The 18,850-nt window shown below is 36.0% G+C and overlaps 1 protein-coding gene across 4 annotated transcripts in view; it reads left to right on the top strand.

The window, feature by feature from the left end:
* Positions 1-18,850, top strand: part of vir-1 (virus-induced RNA 1) — a 273,677-nt gene that overhangs the window by 211,298 nt on the left and 43,529 nt on the right. For all 4 annotated transcript variants that reach the window (XM_073970864.1, XM_073970863.1, XM_073970867.1 and 1 more), the window contains exons 4-5: positions 810-958; positions 9,330-9,638. In XM_073970864.1, the coding sequence (XP_073826965.1) occupies positions 810-958; positions 9,330-9,638 (458 nt within the window). The remainder of the gene's footprint in view (positions 1-809; positions 959-9,329; positions 9,639-18,850) is intronic.

Below are 18,850 nucleotides of genomic sequence, written 5' to 3'. Positions count from 1 at the left end.
TTTTTTCAACAAATGCTGCCAGTTGTGTTAATACTTTTCCTAGACTTGCCAAGCTTTTCTTAAAACAAAACACTTTATTTAAATCTCACTGTTGGCATCTGTGTAATGTTTAATCAAATAAAAGATTTTTAATGCCAGTAATTAGCAAACATCTGGAAATAATGCGAATTTATCAGAATGTTGCCAAAGTAACTAATGCCAATAAATGAAGAGCCTTCACAGTTACTTTAGTTGCTACCAGGTGGGGAAACTTGCAGCTAAAAATAATCTTTCATTACATTTAATTGCAATAATTTCGAAGAATACTTATTTTAATCCTAAATGATAATTTGTTCGTTTATTCCAATTGCCATTTTTGTATCGCCCACTTTATCAAGGCTATTGGATGCCATTTTTAGATATCCATTAGAATTTCTTTGAAATAGAAATACTGTGTTAAAGTATTTACAAAAGACTTCCTATGAAGAAAGACTGTGGTAAAGTAGACTTCCTATGAAGTTGTTGTAAACACTTGCTAACATTTACAGCTTAAGAGTCATAGAAGCAAAGGAAGAAAAAAATCTGAACAAAAATAAATGCATTAGCATTAACTAAAGACAACGAGCTGCAAAGTGCACAAGTAAATGTTGTTAGGTAAATAACATGGTTCTTTCATTTAGTTGAATTTAAAAAAAATGCTACATAAAAATCTCAACAGCTGTTATATTTCTCAACAACATAGATTGTCTTTGCTTTATTTTTAGAATTTTCTACTATTTTCATTTATGTGTATTAACATGTTTTTAATTTTTTTTTCTATTTATTTGTAGATATCTTCCGTCGTTTCAGCTCTCGCTTCTGGCCACATTCCTTGTTGGGCCATGGTGATGACGACAGCGATGAAGATTCCGGCTCAAGTACATTTGGTATTTCAAGCAATTTGGATCCCAAAAAGGGTAACACTACATCAACAGTAAAGGTTTGTTGTTGTGTTGAGAGGATTTAGAAGTGGCATAAAATTTTAAAGTGATCTTTAAATAGGCACAATCAACTTATATTTTTTTGTTTGTTTTTAAGGTGACCGATATAGGAAATTTGTCCTACAAGCCGAACTATTAAAGAATTTCCAGCCCCCATCGATACCTTATTTTGTCGTTCCAATTTCATCGGAGTAGTGGTTTTACACCTTTGCGTAAACCCTCAAAATGATTGGTTTTATATTCCTTTTTGAGTTTAAGGACATCTCGATTCATTCTTAGGACCTGATCTAGCCGACTCAGATCGAGTAGGGCGTGATTTTTGTTTCATAAGAGCTAGCTAACTGACAAAAATACTCATTACAAATTGGCCTACTTTCTCATTATTTTAACACGGGCATGTCATAGGGAGTAAGTACTTTTTTTTGGCCACTAAAAAGTAGATAAATAAGTAGTTACTCCCTGGTTACTTCAAGTCGTAACTACTTATTTGAGTACTTATTTATTTACTTTTAAGTGCCAAAAAATAAGTACTTACTCCCTATGACATGCCCGTGTTAAAATAATGAGAAAGTAGGCCAATATGTAATGACTATTTTTGCTGGGTGCTATGACCAAAGTACCATCCGTGGACCAGGGACGTAGCCATCTCGACACCATTTCGAAGGGACCAATGGATTTAATTAAAAACAAGTAAAAAAGCATCAGTCGGCTTTGCCGACAGAGATATACCTTCAGCCTGTGTGAATTAAAACTTTCATCTATTGACAATATTGAATTGAATCGAAATTGAATTCCGTATAACTTAGAACTGTTGGACGTAAAACACAAAGGTGTAAACGCAAAGGTGCAAACAGGACCACTAGGACTAGTATAATATGATTTTCCAAACGAAATTCGAACAGATCCTAAACTGCACATAAAAAATTTTGAGCTTTTGTAATAAGAAGACCGATATGTAACAACGTTTGGACCAAATCAGTTGGTTGCTCCGGTTAAGAGATATCTCACGAACCATTTTAGAAAATAATAATTTTTGAATTTTTTTGGGGAAGGAGGTACCGAAAGTAGTGGACCGATAAGAACAATCTTCGAACATTATCTAAGATTCGCAGATTCCAAATTTTTACCAACGCAGTATCCTGTTAGAATGTTGTTATGAGTACCAGTCACTACACTTGGTGACTGTAGGGGGTTTTTACAGCTTTCGGTCCATTTTCTCAAGTATGGGCTTGACCCTAAAAAATTTGAACCGCGGTAAAAAGGTCCCGAGAACAAAATTTTGCAAAAAACATAAAAACGATTCGAGAGCAGGCCTTAAACTGCGCTTTTCCGACATTTTGTGTGGAAATTACCCGAAGGATTTTTCATACGAGGGACACACAGAAAACGCAAAGGTGCAAACAGGACCACTAGGACTAGTATAATATGATTTTCCAAACGAAATTCGAACAGATCCTAAACTGCACATAAAAAATTTTGAGCTTTTGTAATAAGAAGACCGATATGTAACAACGTTTGGACCAAATCAGTTGGTTGCTCCGGTTAAGAGATATCTCACGAACCATTTTAGAAAATAATAATTTTTGAATTTTTTTGGGGAAGGAGGTACCGAAAGTAGTGGACCGATAAGAACAATCTTCGAACATTATCTAAGATTCGCAGATTCCAAATTTTTACCAACGCAGTATCCTGTTAGAATGTTGTTATGAGTACCAGTCACTACACTTGGTGACTGTAGGGGGTTTTTACAGCTTTCGGTCCATTTTCTCAAGTATGGGCTTGACCCTAAAAAATTTGAACCGCGGTAAAAAGGTCCCGAGAACAAAATTTTGCAAAAAACATAAAAACGATTCGAGAGCAGGCCTTAAACTGCGCTTTTCCGACATTTTGTGTGGAAATTACCCGAAGGATTTTTCATACGAGGGACACACAGAAAAGATTGCGGCCTAGGCAACACGCAGTGTCGCCAGGCGTCATTTGACATTTTTTTGGAAAGCTTGGCTGTTTTTAGCCTAAGCGTACTGAGGACGACTATGTGTTGGGATGTTTACAGTGACTTGAAAAAATAATTTTGCAAAGAATCGAATTTACTTGTGAACACAACTTTCGACGTGGATTATCACGGCAAGAGTGCATCGATTAAATTAAATCTTTGCATGTCGTTAAAGGACCATCCTATAGATCCATGAACAAAATCGGACGTTGTGCATGACAAAAATATGCCGTGCGTGAACGGATAATGCGAGATCGCCATGTTATATGCTGTGGGATAGAGGTATACTTGGCCATTTCTTCCACCAACTTACATTTGATATGGCGTGAACACCTGGCCGCAAAAATGGATTTTTCTCGTTAGATCCAGCAAACTTGGACAATCGCTCAAAAAAAGGCTTTTGTGGATTAGTTCAAAGAAATTGCGCATAAAACCGATCGCGTTGGTTCAAATGACGTTTATAAGGTCGTAACAGACGCCGAATCTAGGCCGTTTGGGTCTTCGAAAACGAGCCAAATCCAACGAAAGTTGTTCATGTAAGAAGCACTTCGAAGCAAAAGGTCGCCTGTTTCTACTGCAAAACTGACCATGTGGCGACTATACGGCTTCGGAAATGTAGTACGGCTGAAGTCACCTGAGAAATTCGAAAAAGGAACAAGAGAAGACGAATCAGTCTGCACCATAAAAAAAGGGGTCTCACACTTCGATTCAAACCAGTGCCTGTTTGACCTAACAACATACGTCCTTGAAAAACACAGGAAAAAGTGTTGTCACGGCGTGTTAGCGTTCAGAGCCAAACTCATAACTTTTAAAGGCAGCGCTAAGCGTTTGTCATGAAAGCATAACTAAATGAGAAAATCCTCATTGTTGTTGTAAAAAAACAAAACAAAAATGCATTTGAAAGAAGAAAAGTTCGAGGACAGCGAAGCCGCTCCACATCGGATATGTCTGAAGAGCCTTTACCGAAGGCGAAACATGCATGTCACATAGTGGTGGGTGTGTGGGTTCGAATCGTCGGCTTTCCTTTTTCACTTGCATTATAGATCATAAAGCTCGATTAAAAAAATTCAAAAATTAATACTAAATAAAAATAGGTAAAAAAACTTTTTAAGTTAAACGGTTTTATGTTAAACATACATTGCAATGTTTAAGATAAATGTACTAAAAACCGAAAAATAATAAAATAGATACAGTCGTGGGAATTATAAACATATGCATAGACTAGACTAAAATAAAACCGCGGGGCACGTCAATTGTCTACAATTGTTGATTAAAATGTTTGTTTTGTAATGTTACACTATAATTAGGCAGTTGTTCAACCGACAACGATGGACGTGTGATAAGTAGGGCTAGAATGTGGAAACAAGCTAGCAAGCTCGATTATAAGCGAGTTTTAGGGTTTCATAGTGGTGAGCGAGTAGTACTTTGTCGATAAAAGACAAACTACGAGCAGTGAAACGCCAGGCAGCAGTGTGAATGTCCAACGATAAACTAGTTGAAACATCTCTTTTATTTACATGGAGTGTATAACTATTGGAATTTCCATGAGCAAGAAATAGTAAGTAATTTCCCCACCGTCTGCGGGCTAATTGTCTAACGACGAATTAAACGATTCTTCTATCGCACATTAAGTCGATAATTTGTAGACAATTGACGTGCCCCACGGTTTTATTTTAGTCTAGTCTATGCATATGTTTATAATTCCCACGACTGTATCTATTTTATTATTTTTCGGTTTTTAGTACATTTATCTTAAACATTGCAATGTATGTTTAACATAAAACCGTTTAACTTAAAAAGTTTTTTTACCTATTTTTATTTTCTAGTTTTTAGTTTTTATTTCGCATTCTGTTTAATTCGTTTAGTGCTTCATTATTGCAAGGTTTTTTGCCCGTTAGTTTATTGCAGTCCAACTCCTCTATACGTAGTCCCTGCAAAGATCTTACTCTACTAAGAGCCACGTAGGCTTGACCTTCTTCAAACAGTTTCGCACCTAAGTATACGACTGCGTGATCCACAGTGCTGCCCTGCATTTTATGTATAGTAGAAGCCCATGATAGTATTAAAGGCAACATTCTTCTTTCAGCCGTCCCGTAATTGTACTTAGCTGGAAACTGTATGGCTTTCGGGTGTATAAGATGTACTGTATAGTGCACTGTATTCTTCTTGTCAAGCCCTTTTATTTTATACCCATATTGGTGGGATTGATAAAAAATTGTTATCAGCCATTTGGTAGCGGCGGCCATCTTAGATTTCAATTTTGCATAGTAAATTGTATTCTACTTGTTGAGACCTTTCATTTGATACCCATTTTGAGGGGATTGATAAAACCTAAGTTATACGCCATTTTGTAGAGGCCATCTTAGATTTTAATTTTATACAGTACATTGTATTCTACTGGTTGAGCACTTTCATTTGACACCCATATTGATGGGATTGATAAAACCTACGTTATCCGCCATTTTGTAGCGGCCGCCATCTTGGATTTCAATTTTGTATAGTATATTGTATTCTGCTTGTTGAGCCCTTTCATTTGATACCCATATTGATGGGATTGATAAAACCTACGTTATCCGCCATTTTGTAGCGGCCGCCATCTTGGATTTAAATTTTTTATAGTATATTGTATTCTGCTTGTTGAGCCCTTTCATTTGATACCCATATTGATGGGATTGATAAAACCTACGTTATCCGCCATTTTGTAGCGGCCGCCATCTTGGATTTCAATTTTTTATAGTATATTGTATTCTGCTTGCTGAGCACTTTCATTTGATACCCATATTGATGGGATTGATAAAACCTACGTTATCCGCCATTTTGTAGCGGCCGCCATCTTGAATTTATAATGACAATGAATAAATATAATTGTATTGTCACCAAAATCCAAAGTGTATACAAAATTTCAGATTAATCGGTTGACAGGAAGAGGGTGAAATTTGAATTACTAAATTTGACCCAAGAATAAATAATAAAACAAACGGGGTGAGCTAAATAAAACCATTTAAAAATGATCTTCGCCTAAAAGGCAAAATTTTCAAATAAATAAAATCAGCTGAGCCAGGCTGGGGTTTGAACCCACGTCCTTGAAAACCACAGGAAAAAAGTGTTGTCACGGCGTGTTAGCGTTCAGAGACAAACTCATAACTTTCAAAGGCAGCGCAAAGCGTTTGTCATGAAAGCACAACTAAATGGGAAAATCCTAATTGTTGTTGTAAAAAAACAAAACAATAATGCATTAGAAAGAAGAAAAGTTCGAGGACAGCGAAGCCGCTCCACATCCGATATGTCTGAAGAACCTTTACCGAAGGCGAAACATGCATGTCACATAGTGGTGGGTGTGTTGGTTCGAGTCGTCGGCTTTCCTTTTTCACTTGCATTATAGATCATAAAGCTCGATTAAAAAAATTCAAAAATTAATACTAAAAAATGATATTCGCCTAAAAAGACAAAATTTTCAAAACGTGAAATTGATGGGTCATGCGTCGTACCGCCCTGACTGACGATTCAGTGACTTCATTTGATTCCAGCACATCAAGAAAAAAAGGCGTCGTCAACTATTTTCGCCACCAGAAAATTATGTAAAAGCGTTCAAAAACCATGTTTTGGTGGTGTCTCAATTAAGCCACTGTAAACAACCCAACACATGGTCGTATGACAAACTGTCCTGAGTACGCTTAGCAAGCTTTCCAAAAAAAGTCAAATGACGCCTGGTGACACTGCGTGTTGTCTAGGTGGCAAACTAGTGTCTAGTGTACCTCGTATATGGTCAATTTCGAACTTTATCTACTTGTAGAAGTTTTTCGACATGGTACAAATCGGTTACTGCCTTCGAGAGTTTTCGTGGGCACAATTTTAGCTAATAGTTTTGTGGGGGAGGTATGCGAACAAGTGAATTGATGTGACCCATCTTCGAACTTAAACTAAGTTTGGACAAAATATTAGGAAGGCCAAATTTTGGACCCAATCGGTTGATCCGTCCGAGAGTTATCGTGCGTTCAGCCACTACACATGGTGACCGTAGGAGGTTTTTAAAGCTTTCGGGCCATTTTCTTAGCAGAGTGATTCGAGAGCAGGTCCTAAACTGAACTTTTTCGAAATTTAGTGTGGGCTCATCTTCGAACTTATATTAAGTTTAGACAAAATATTACGAAAGCCAAATTTTGGACCAAATCGCTTCATCCGTTTGAGAGTTATCGTGCGTTCTAGCCATCCAGGCAGACGGACGGATATGGCTAAATCAAATCCAAATTGTCTGAAACGGATTTCGTCCAAACATACTTGGGGTCTTAAATCAGTCTTCATCTGCTGCAATGGATGAGGATTGTCTCCGTACTATAGCTTTGTACTGCCTGCGCAACTGCATCAGTGTGAATTTTATTCAGGTCTTGACCTTTCTCTAGTCTATGAAGATCTCTTCTGATTTGCCTGGATGTTGGACGCCTGTCCACTACATGATACTGAGATTCTCACGGTGGTAACATCGACAACATTTTGTTGTGCTGATGCACCGGTAACATCTTCCCTGGTCTATTGGTGCCATAAGGAGACACCTTGTTGCAGTCTCCAGGCCGGTATTCTGGCAGGTTTGAATATACTTCCACTGTAAAGCGCTAACATTTGCATACCACACTGGCGCTGCACAGCTTACCACAGACCAGCCTAATGCTTTAAACAGATTGATTTGTCAGCACCTAAGTGCTGCTGGCCAGCGATTTGAGAACCTTGTTCCTACCTATGGTTTTGTCGCAAATAGCTGTGGCATGAGCTGAGGACGTGAAAATGCTGTCAAATGTGGTCCATAGAATCTTGGGGTAGTTGTTGATCGGCATTCTGCTACCATCGACCATGACCATGATGACCAGAGTGGCCGAAGATTTAATGGCGCATATTTGCATATTCCTCCACACAAGGCGTTAAGATCAGTCAAATAGGAGTTCAGCCATTCACAAATGACATCAGGGAAGGTACCAGACGACAAGATCGTGCAATCATCCGCATACGTCACTATTTCAATGCTGTTTGGAGGGAGTGGAATACAGGAGAGGCACAGGTTAAACAGTTCCGGAGATATTACCCTACTTTTTATACCTGAATACTCTTTACGACTAGCGAAATGTTGACAACTTTAGTGAGATACTCGACTAGCGGCACATCCAGCTGTTTCACCATTACCATGGAAATACTATCAGAGGCCAACGCTTGGATGATTTAGCGTTCCTGATGATATTCGCAAATTGTGGTGGTTCATCCTCGCCAGGAAAAGTAGTAAAGTAGTACTCCTTTCTTCGCTCAATCACTCACGAAGTACTCGACAAACAGGCTTTTAAAATAGCTCCTCTGTTGGAAAATTTGTCTCACATCGGGTATTCGACTCGGAATGTCTATCTGCTACCCGAGCATCAAATTATTGGTTAGATCCCTGAAGCGGTGATTATTGAACTCTCTTAAACTAGGTCAATTAGCTTTTCCATGCTTGATGAAAGTGCGGCGTTCAGAGGTGATGAAATTAGACGGTCTGCTGATGGAGACAATTATGGGGAGATAATCTGACCGACGGGTTGCCAGGTGACATCATTTGTCAGACCATGCGATACGATTGTTATATCTGGCGAACTGTGACACTCTGGTGTGGGCATCCTCATTGACCGTAGGTACAAATCTGCTCAGCCAGCACTAAACCCTCTGGTCATTGCCGAGAACCCAATCCCCCAACTAATGATGAGCATTAAAGTCCCCTAAGAGCAGACGGTTATGACCTTCCAAAAACCGGGCTAATGTTAACTACAGATAACTATTTATGGGCGAGATGTGTACATTAAGCAACTCTATTCTTCCTACTCATGAAAGCCTCTATTTCCTCGATCTTACCTCGGAGTCCATCGCATTTATACTGCAAAAAGGGATTGTAACAGCAACGACTGCTGTGAAGTGCTGCGTGCGCGGCTGCTGTTGGGGAACTGCAGGAATGATGACGACGACGACCTAGGGGAGGTTGCATAGTCCCTGTTGTAGACCCTCACGTGGACGAGCCCAGAACAACGCCTGAAATCCACCCACTTCCAATTCTGTATGGTTTATGCGGATTGACAAACTGAATGCATTGGGTTTTCTGGGTTTTCCTCGTCACGGCGCGGACCAAAAGAATCCAGAGCACACATTCCAGAAAGCAGATGTAGTCTGGTTCCGGGTCAATCTGGTATCGAAGAACACGCGTTGGGGATTGATCCGCAATGTGTGGACACGTCTGGTAGCTTTCAGTTATTCTTCACGGAAAGGCAATGATTTATTATCCGTGATAGTCACTAAAATAATTGTTGTGCCACTTTTAAATTTTGTGTTTATGAAAATAAAATAATTGTTATTAATTTTTCCAACAGGTTATCGATGGTCACAAAGTTGTAGTCAACGAAACAGTGTATGGTGATGAGCACAGTGTCTTCAAGGTACGTGTTGTTAATGTACGTCCCTTAGAAGAAGGTGAAACTGTTGAAGAGACCGTACGTACGGGAGGTGGAGACGGTGATGATAATAGCGACAATAACCCTGTTACCTCTAGCCCTGCAACAAACAAGCAAAACAACAAAGAATCAGTTGAGGATGATAACGAAGATGATGATGATCGTCGTGAACCCTTGGCCAAAAAACCCAATGACAATGAAATTGAACGCAACATTGATGATCCAGAGGTAAAATATTAAATAAAGAGCATTTTTAATATAACAATAATTATTTGTAAAATATGTATTTTTGTTTTGTTAATTTTTTTATTTTATCCTTTCTTCTTTTTTGAGTGTAAATGGAATGGAATTTTTGTTATGCTTTTATGAAAAAATGGAAATAAATTGGTTATGGTTTAAATTTTTTTAAATATTTTTTGTAGCTTAATTAAATTAATTAAAAATTGTTGAAGCAACAATAGTTTTTGGCCAAAATTGGAAAGCCAAATATGTATTTATAAATAACAACAAAAAAACAAAAACTAATGCGTTTTCCTATATAAATAATTATTAATTAAATAAAAATTCCATTAAACTCCAAACTAACCATATAACTTTAATTTGTACTACTACAACTACAATTGTTATTGTTATTATAAAACTATTACTAATTAACACAATTTTATGATGATTATAAATATATAATTAATGTATATGAAATATATATTTTCTATTTCTAAAAATAATAATTATACCCACATACATGAAATCCGATAGAGTTTTGTATAAAAATTTGTAAATTTGTATTTATTGCAATTTGCTGCTTTAATTAATTGGCTTTGTTAATTTTTGATTTCTTCCTTCTCTTTACTAATACCACAACCGAGAGGGGGTTGCAAATGCGTTCTAAGAGCAATTTGTATATAAATTTGGAATTGCCTAGGTTGGCATATTTAATTTCAAAACATTATTGGAACAAAATATGCATCCCATTGTTTTGCAACCCTTTGCAATAATTAATAAAGCAATGATATATCAAAAATGTTATCATTACTTAGTTAATTATTGCAGTCTTATTCTTTGATTTTTTCCTTCTAAACTAACCATATTTATGTAATGTATTAATCACATACATATATTGTGTGTCTATTATCCATATACCATAAACTGTAAATTGTTTTATATATTTTCAAAAGTTTACCAATAAAGTAAAAAAATGCTGCAAAAAAACATGAATGCCTTTTGAAATAACTTCTTTTCTTGTCTTTTTTATGTTTTTTTAAGAAATAAATAAAAAAATACCCCTTTGTACATACATATTTTCTCTATAATAAAAATAACTTTAAAAATTGTATATATTATCTGTGTGTCATTTTTTACTTTCTCTATCTATACTTTTTCTAAATACTGTTGCCTTTGCTGCTAATGCTGTTCTCTTACTAAATTAGATTTACATGTTTTAAATATAAGTGAATATGTCTACTGTCAGAAATATGTACTTTAATGAAAACTAAACAAAAAATTAATAATTTTAAAATGCTAAACAATCTCTATGGATCTAATGTGTACATTATGAGAACTACATCTAAATTATACAGTGCCCGAAATAAAGATAGGTTCACATGCAAATGTTCAATTTTTTCATAATTCAGATGAATTTTTTTGGAATTCATAGTTTTGTATTATGGAGTTGGGCATTCCCCATGGTCTCAATATATGGATTGTTTAACTTTGCTAAATAATAAAAAATAGTAACATTTTTAAAAATTATTCTTATTTTTAGTGCGAAATAATGATATTTTCAGCGCAATTTTTGGAGATCCTTGATCCATTTTAGAAATCCTTGATTTTCGGATCGTCAATGTCCAAGGTGTAATTTAGGTCAGTGGTTGTGGCCGATTTATTATTAAAATGCAGATTTATTAAACACTTTAAAACCTTTAGCAAGAACAGCATTTTTAGCGCGGAAAAGAAGGTAAACCTGCGGTTGTCAGAGGAAAAGACCATTTTAAATAGCTTAAAATGTGTAGCAATTAAAAAATAAATGCAGTTTGTTAAAAAGTTCCATAAAGCGGTTCTTGCTAAATGTTGTAAAGTGTTGAATAAATCTGCAGTTTAAAAATAAATCGGTCACAACTCGTTGGATATTGACGATCCGAAAAACAGGATTTCTAAAAAGTTTTTTTCATAATTATAAATTCGAAAAAAAGTCATCTGAATTATGAAAAACGGAAAGTTTGCATGTGAACGGGCACTGTATATGTGCGTCCTAGAAGATAGATTTTTTTTTTTTTTTTTTTTGAAATTTGCTTACAATAAATTGGAAAAATATATTTTGTGTATAAGTATTCAAATGTAACAACGTTTAAGCAATTACATTAAGGATATGTGCCCACTCTTTTCAAATAGCAAGTTGATAGACAATATTGCATTCATTTAACACAGTGTGATTAAAATGTGTAAAAAACGCACAAAATAGTCCCGCTAATACCTAGATTTGCGTTAATGATTGGTTTCGACGCAATGCGCAAGTCGAAACATATGTTTCCACATGTTTTGAAAAACCTCTACACAAAATTCGATTTGAAAATTTGACTCCCTTTATTATACCCTACACCACCCTGTGGTAAGGGTATTATGTGTTAGTGCATTTGTATGTAACATGCCTAAGGAAAAGAGATAGACCCATAGTTCCTTCTAGGGATATGCATAGAATCACTTTCTGAGTAGATTTATGCCTGTCCGTCCGTTCGCAACGTACAGGTCGCATTTATTGTTCGATTTGGCTGAAAATTGGGGAAGATAATTTTTTTAGCCTAATGAAGAACGCTATTGCTTTTGGTGAAAAGTGCCAAATTATATAAAAATCGGTACAGATTTGGATATAGCTCCCATATAAATTTTCGGCCGATTTTTGGTATTTGGTGCACGAAAGACGTTACGTATGTCAGATCCCAATGAAATTTTGAATGTGTGACGGAATTTGGTCTAGAAATAAGTGTGCCAAATTATATCAAAATCGGTTCAGATTTGAATAAAGCTCCCATATATATTTTTGGCCGATTTTTGGTATTTGGTGCACGAAACACGTTATATATATCGGATCTCAATGAAATATGGAATGTGTGACGGAATATGGTCTAGAAATAAGTGTGCCAAATTTTATCAAAATCGGTTCCGATTTGGATATAGCTCCCATATATATTTTCGCCTGATTTAAGGTATTTGATGCACCAAATGCTATTTATGTCTAATTTTGATGAAATTTGAAATGTGTGACGGCGTTTGGTCTAGAAATATATGTGCCAAATTATATCGTAATCTGTTCACATTTGGATTTAGCTCCCATATATATTTTACCTATTCACAGTGGTGTAGGGTATCATATAGTCGGCCCCGCCCGACTTTGATTCTTTCCTTACTGGTTTTTTGCTGTGGTGATGCTGCTCATCAGCAAAATATTTCAGTATATTTTCAGTTTTTTTACTAACGGTTCCAGAGATATCGCGCCCTGAAAAATTCGAATGTTTTAACAATTATATGCAAAGAAATACTCAAAATCTCTTTACTATTGGTCCATATTTAAAAAATCTTTCATACGGTCAAAATGTGCCTCATCGAAATAATGGTTTTTGACCCCAAGTATGTTTGGACGAAATCCGTTTTAGACAACTTGGAGTCCGTCTGTCTGTCTGGCTGGCTGGAACGCACAAAAACTCCCGAACGGATCAACTGATTGGCCCAAAATTTGGGTTTTGCAATATTTTGTTTAGTTTAAGTTCGAAGATGGGTTATATCGGTCCACTTCTTCTGGTACCTCCCCCACAAAAGTTCGGAAAATTTGGTTCATACTTTGCAAATCGTGAAATTTATACCGGACTTAGACGAGGTTCCAATATGGACTCGATCGATCAACTCTTTCGGGCACCTCCCACACAAATTTTCGGAAAAGTTCAGTATAGGATCTGTTCTCGAATCGCTTTGGTTTTTGTTGTAGCAACTTGTACTCGCTGCCATATGACGGTATAAGTTTTATCAGGGGCAATTTCATACTTCCTGAAAAAATAGCCTGAAAGTTGCAAAAACCCCCTATGTAGTGGTTGGAGCAAAAGACAACTCCCAGATGGATCTGCCGATTCGGTCCAAAAATTGGCCTCCGTAATAGTTTTTTGCCCAAACATAGTTTAAGTTCGAAGATAAGACATATCGGTCCGCCCATTCAAGCATTCTCTGCCTTGAAATGATTAACCGATTTGGTAAAAAATTTGGCCTTTGTCATATTTTGTCCAAACTTAATTTCATGTCGAAGATTGAGAATACGAGTCCACAACTTCCGGTACTTCCCCCCAATATTCAAAAATGTCACTAAAATGGTATGCACGATATCCAAAGTTTGGATCTCCAAATTCATTTTAACTTCTAAAATGGCCCACATCGGTCCCTTCCTTAGGGTACCTCCCAACCAAAAGTTCAACATTTGTGTCTAAGTGCAGTTTAGGGTTTGTTCGAAGATCCTTTGGAAATGTGTACACATGCTGTTCGTTGTGGTCCATGCTTCCGGGCATATTTGTGCAAAAGTTATTCGATGACCCACTGAAATGACTAGTGGGCGCCAGACCTATCGAAAGATATAACTCCCACTTCCATAGTCCATTATGGTCTATACGGTCCATTCCTTTAAGTACCTCCTCCGCAATGCTTTGCGGATGTATTTTACGTTTTTAAGGCACCACATACAAATTTCAACTTTTTCGTTTTAACTTGACATATTACCGCTGTAAATTGGCAAAAATTGTATTGGATATTAACAATTTGATGTTTTAAAGAATATTTATTTCAATGGCAATCAAATTGTTGCCATACATTTTTCGATTTTGTCCACGGGCGGAACCACAGTGCGGTGTTGATATGAGAACAGTTGGAACAAAAACGTGGCGAAGCCGCCCAATATTCTTAATCATGTCCGTTCGTCTGTGTTAATCACTCTATTTAGGGCTCCAGTGGTCAAAAAACGTATCTACCAAAAATTGTAGACAAGTTTTAGGTACATTTTCAGACCAAAAAAAAACTGAAGTTTGGCATTTAGGGTTCTACGTGATCCGAAAACTATTCTACTAAAAATTTTGGTACCACCCGATTTAAATTGTTTCGAAGATTTAATCGTTAATTTGGAATTTAGGAAGTTAAATAGGCTAAATTGGCTGTTAGTTGGCATTTAGTGTTCCCACTTCCCAAACTTTTCCATTAAAAATTGTGAACATAGGTCCACGATTTAGTATAGCCCCCATATACCGATACAGCTCAATTTTTGCTGTTATGTTTTTATCCACATTTCATCATAATTGGATAAATTTGGTGCACCAAATACCTAAAATCGGGAAAAAATATATGTGGGAACTATGTTCAAATCCGAACCGATATTCAAGAAACTAAATGGCGTTCGACCTTTAGCCAAAAATTAATCTTCCCCAATTTTAATTTGAATCGGACAATAAATGCGACAAAAATACATGGACATATGAAAGTGATTCTATGTATATCCCTGAAAGGAGCTATGATTCTATCTTGCTTGCTTTTGCATGTTACATACAAATGCAAAAAGACATAATACCCCTTAATATGGAGGGTACCCAGCAACAATTCGGATCCGTTAGTCATTACAAAGTAATGTAAACAAGTTTCTTTTCGCATTACAAGTAATCTGAAAAGTAATGGGTTACTTCTTAAAAAATTTACAAGGCAAACCTACTTACTTTGCTCCTTCCTCACTAAGTAATGAGGACGGTGGCACAGTGTGTGTGTGTCCGACTATAAATCCTAGGGTTGTGTGTTCAACGCTCACGGTCGGCACGCGAGTTTTTTTAATTAAAAAATAACAATTCGTGGTGCACATGTGCACTGCACATTTAAGTTCTTAAGCAACCCTTTATATTCGTGTGCGTGTCACAGTGTGTAGAGTCTTTGTCTAGAAATCAGAGGGTTCGTGGGTTCAATTCGGGCAGACAGCGAAATAAAATAAAGTAAAATAAAAATAAGAAGTGTGATGAAATTAAAAACAAATTCTCTACATCAACTGTTCTAAAAACAGCATTTTTTCGCCTTACTTTTCAACTTCAAGTGGCCACAGAATAACTAGTTATTCCAGTGGCCATAAAATAACTAGAAACTGAGCGTGTTTATTATTACACTGCAAACAAATAATTGGATATTGGTAACGCTGTTATCTGATCATGTACACCAACACAATTGGCATCAATAGAAAGGTCAAAAGTTTATTTTCCAAGTATAGCTTACTTACCCGGAATATATCTTCCAAGAATAAAGATATAAGCTGGAAATTAATAATTTTTAAATTTTTCACACAAAATTTCGCGTTGATCGGACTATTATTGCGACCTACAGAGCCGCAACAAAATTGGATAAATATTATGTTTTTGGTCCATTTCACCCGCTAAATATTTCACGATCATCACCAATAAAAATAGGGATCTATTCTGGTCTGAACCCGACTTCCATACAAAATTTCGTGATTATCGGTCCATAATTGCGGCCTGGAGTTTGATTACAATTTATAATAGACAGACGGACGGACGGACGGACACACATCTCAAAATCGCTTTATCTCGTCGAGATATGAAGATTGGGGGTTTCCGACGAATATTTCGCGGTGTTGCATGAATTTTTACAAAAACAAACTTATAATACCCTTTCAACATAGTGGTGTGGCGTATAATTAAATTTTTCATTCCGTTTGTAACACATCGAAATATTCATCGGAGACCCTATAAGGTATATATATTCTTGATCAGGGTAAAATTCTAAGTCGATATAAACATGTCCGTCCGTCCGTTTGTTGAAGTCAAGATACAGTTCGCAATTTATACGATAGAGCTTTGTAATTTGGTATAGAAGCTCCTAGGTATTGCAAATGGGCTATATCGGTCCATGTTTTGATATAGCCCCCATAGAACGGTACCACCCGATTTTCGATATTTTGAAGGTTTTAGCTTCATTATCTCACCGAAATGGCTGAAATTTGGTACTTCGTCTTCATTGGTGGTATAAAACTTTCTCCCAGAATTTCGTCGGTATAGGTCCTCCTCATTTCGATATTTTGAAGGTTGTGGCCTCTATATAGCCCCGAAATGGCTTAAATTGGTTACTTAGACTTCGTTGGGTTATAAAACTTTCCACCTGATATTTGTCGGTATAGGTCAACGTTTCATATAGCCCCCATAGAACGGTACCACCCTATTTTCGATATTTTCAAGGTTTTAGCTTCAATATTCAACTGAAATGACTGGAATTTGGTATTAGTCTTCGTTGGGGAAATAAACCTTTCCACCTGAAATTTGTCGGTATAGGTCCATATCTTCATATAGTTCCCGAGGACGGTACCTTCCGATTTTCGGTATTTTGAAGGTAGGCCCACGTCTTCATATAGCCCCCATAGAACTGTACCCTCAGTTTTTATGTATATTGAAAGTTTTAGCCAAATTATTCAAATGGAACAACTGAAATTTGGTATTTAGTCTTCGCTAAAGGTACCAGACATTTATAGAGGTACAAAACATCCCTTTCAAAAAAATAGACATTCTAGGTTCACGTTTTTTTAGCCCCCATAAAAGCGTAGCCACTACGAAGACGCCCCATATGAGCTCTTTTGAAGGGAGTATTATCAGTTGGGATATTCCAATCCTATAATAAGAGGAAGAACTTAGTATTTTCACAAACGAAAAGAAACATATTGTTCTTATTCACTTTACTGCAGTTCGTTGTGGAGGGTATAACAAGTTCGTGCCGGCCGAACTAACCGCAGTTCTTACTTGTTTCTAATTACATGGTTTTTTGCTTTGATTTTTTATTCCTCTAATGTTGACATATTTAATCTAAATAATGAGATTTCTTTTAAGTTTTCGAAATTCACCAAGTGAAACCATTCCGATTGGAATTTGTGACGTGCATGATTAACCTTTTTTAGCCCACTATATGGTAATCACTCCATTCGTTTCCGAGCTTAAGAAGACTTATGTCCACTTTGCAAAAAAAAATTATTTTTGAACTCTACAACTGGTGGTTACTACTCAATAATCATAGAGTTTATTTTTATAAAGTGGTCTACTTTGTTTTATTATTGAGTAATTAAATTCCTCTTACGAATATATGTGAAAGTTTTGTTATACTATTTTCGATATGTTTAATGGTTTTTTGTTTGGTTTGTTTAAATGTAAATTCTTTAACCTTCGTAAAATTCCCAGCTTTTTGTGAAGGTAATATTTAACTATTTTTATTTTTGTGAATTTCACTTACCTTTATTTTCTACTTTCTCTTGAACATTTGAAGGACACTTACAATATTTGTGTGTGCTTTACTCATGTGTGTATATGAGTGTGTAAAATACATACAAAACAATGAAAAAAAAAACATACATGGTTGGAAAACTAAATTTTTAACTACACCCGCTGACTTACAATTTTCGTGCTTATTTCATACACGGCTTGAGAACACTTTTACGTCATTAGATACCCTACAATGAATTTGGTTGGTATGTTGATTTCGTTGCATCAGTTGAAACACATGTATAAGTAAACATTGAAAAATGAGCGTTTCTTTAGGCGTTTACAAGTGAAAGGCTAGATTTTACAATAGAAGTTAGACTATGTCATTATACTAAAAGATCTTAAATGTCATTTCGAAACATAAAATGGCCCAAAAATTGACTCCATAATGTATGTATGTTAAATACATTGGAACATTAGTGCCCATAAAATTCTCCAAAGTCCTTAAATATCGCATTGTTGCACTTGCTGTATTCAATTGGATTTTTTGCTTCTCTTGCATTCATTCCACTGCCAACCAACACTTGACTAAAATTAGCAACGAGAAGTAAGTTAATGGAAAGGAAAAACGAAATTGTTCACATAAAAAATGTTAAAACTACTTAAAAATGCGCTTGTGGACTAAAAACGAACAAAATGAGCAAAAAATAAACTTTTTGATATTTTAATATTAATGAGTTGCGAGTGGGAAAAATTCTTATTTGCTAAGTGGAGTTGGCAAGAAAGACTTTGCCCTTCGACAAAAAAGCTATGTTTTTCAGGCAAACATTTTTAGATTTCGTTTTTAGGAAAAACATTTTATTCAAATCAAATTTTACCACATTCACATTACATACACACACAACAGGCCAAAGGGTAAATTATTACTTGTCAATAATAGAATTTTTAAATGAAATATTAGCATATAATTTAATAATATAAATATTTTGTTAAACGGAAAACTAAAATGAAACCTGACAAAAACATATAAATGATTTGAGTTTTTTGTTTGCACAACAATTAAATAATTTAATTACACAGAACTACGAATAAATGGTACGGTTTAGGGATTACCACAAAGATATGAGCTGATGAGCGACTTTATGGACCAGATGAGAGGAGGTTTTATTGGGAGAAGTGATG

This window comes from Musca autumnalis, unplaced genomic scaffold (assembly GCF_047663935.1).
Source record: "Musca autumnalis isolate F117 unplaced genomic scaffold, ASM4766393v1 scaffold_2, whole genome shotgun sequence".
NCBI lineage: Eukaryota > Metazoa > Arthropoda > Insecta > Diptera > Muscidae > Musca > Musca autumnalis.
The sequence above is the reverse complement of the archived record's forward strand: the minus strand, read 5'-3'. Positions and strand labels throughout refer to the sequence as shown.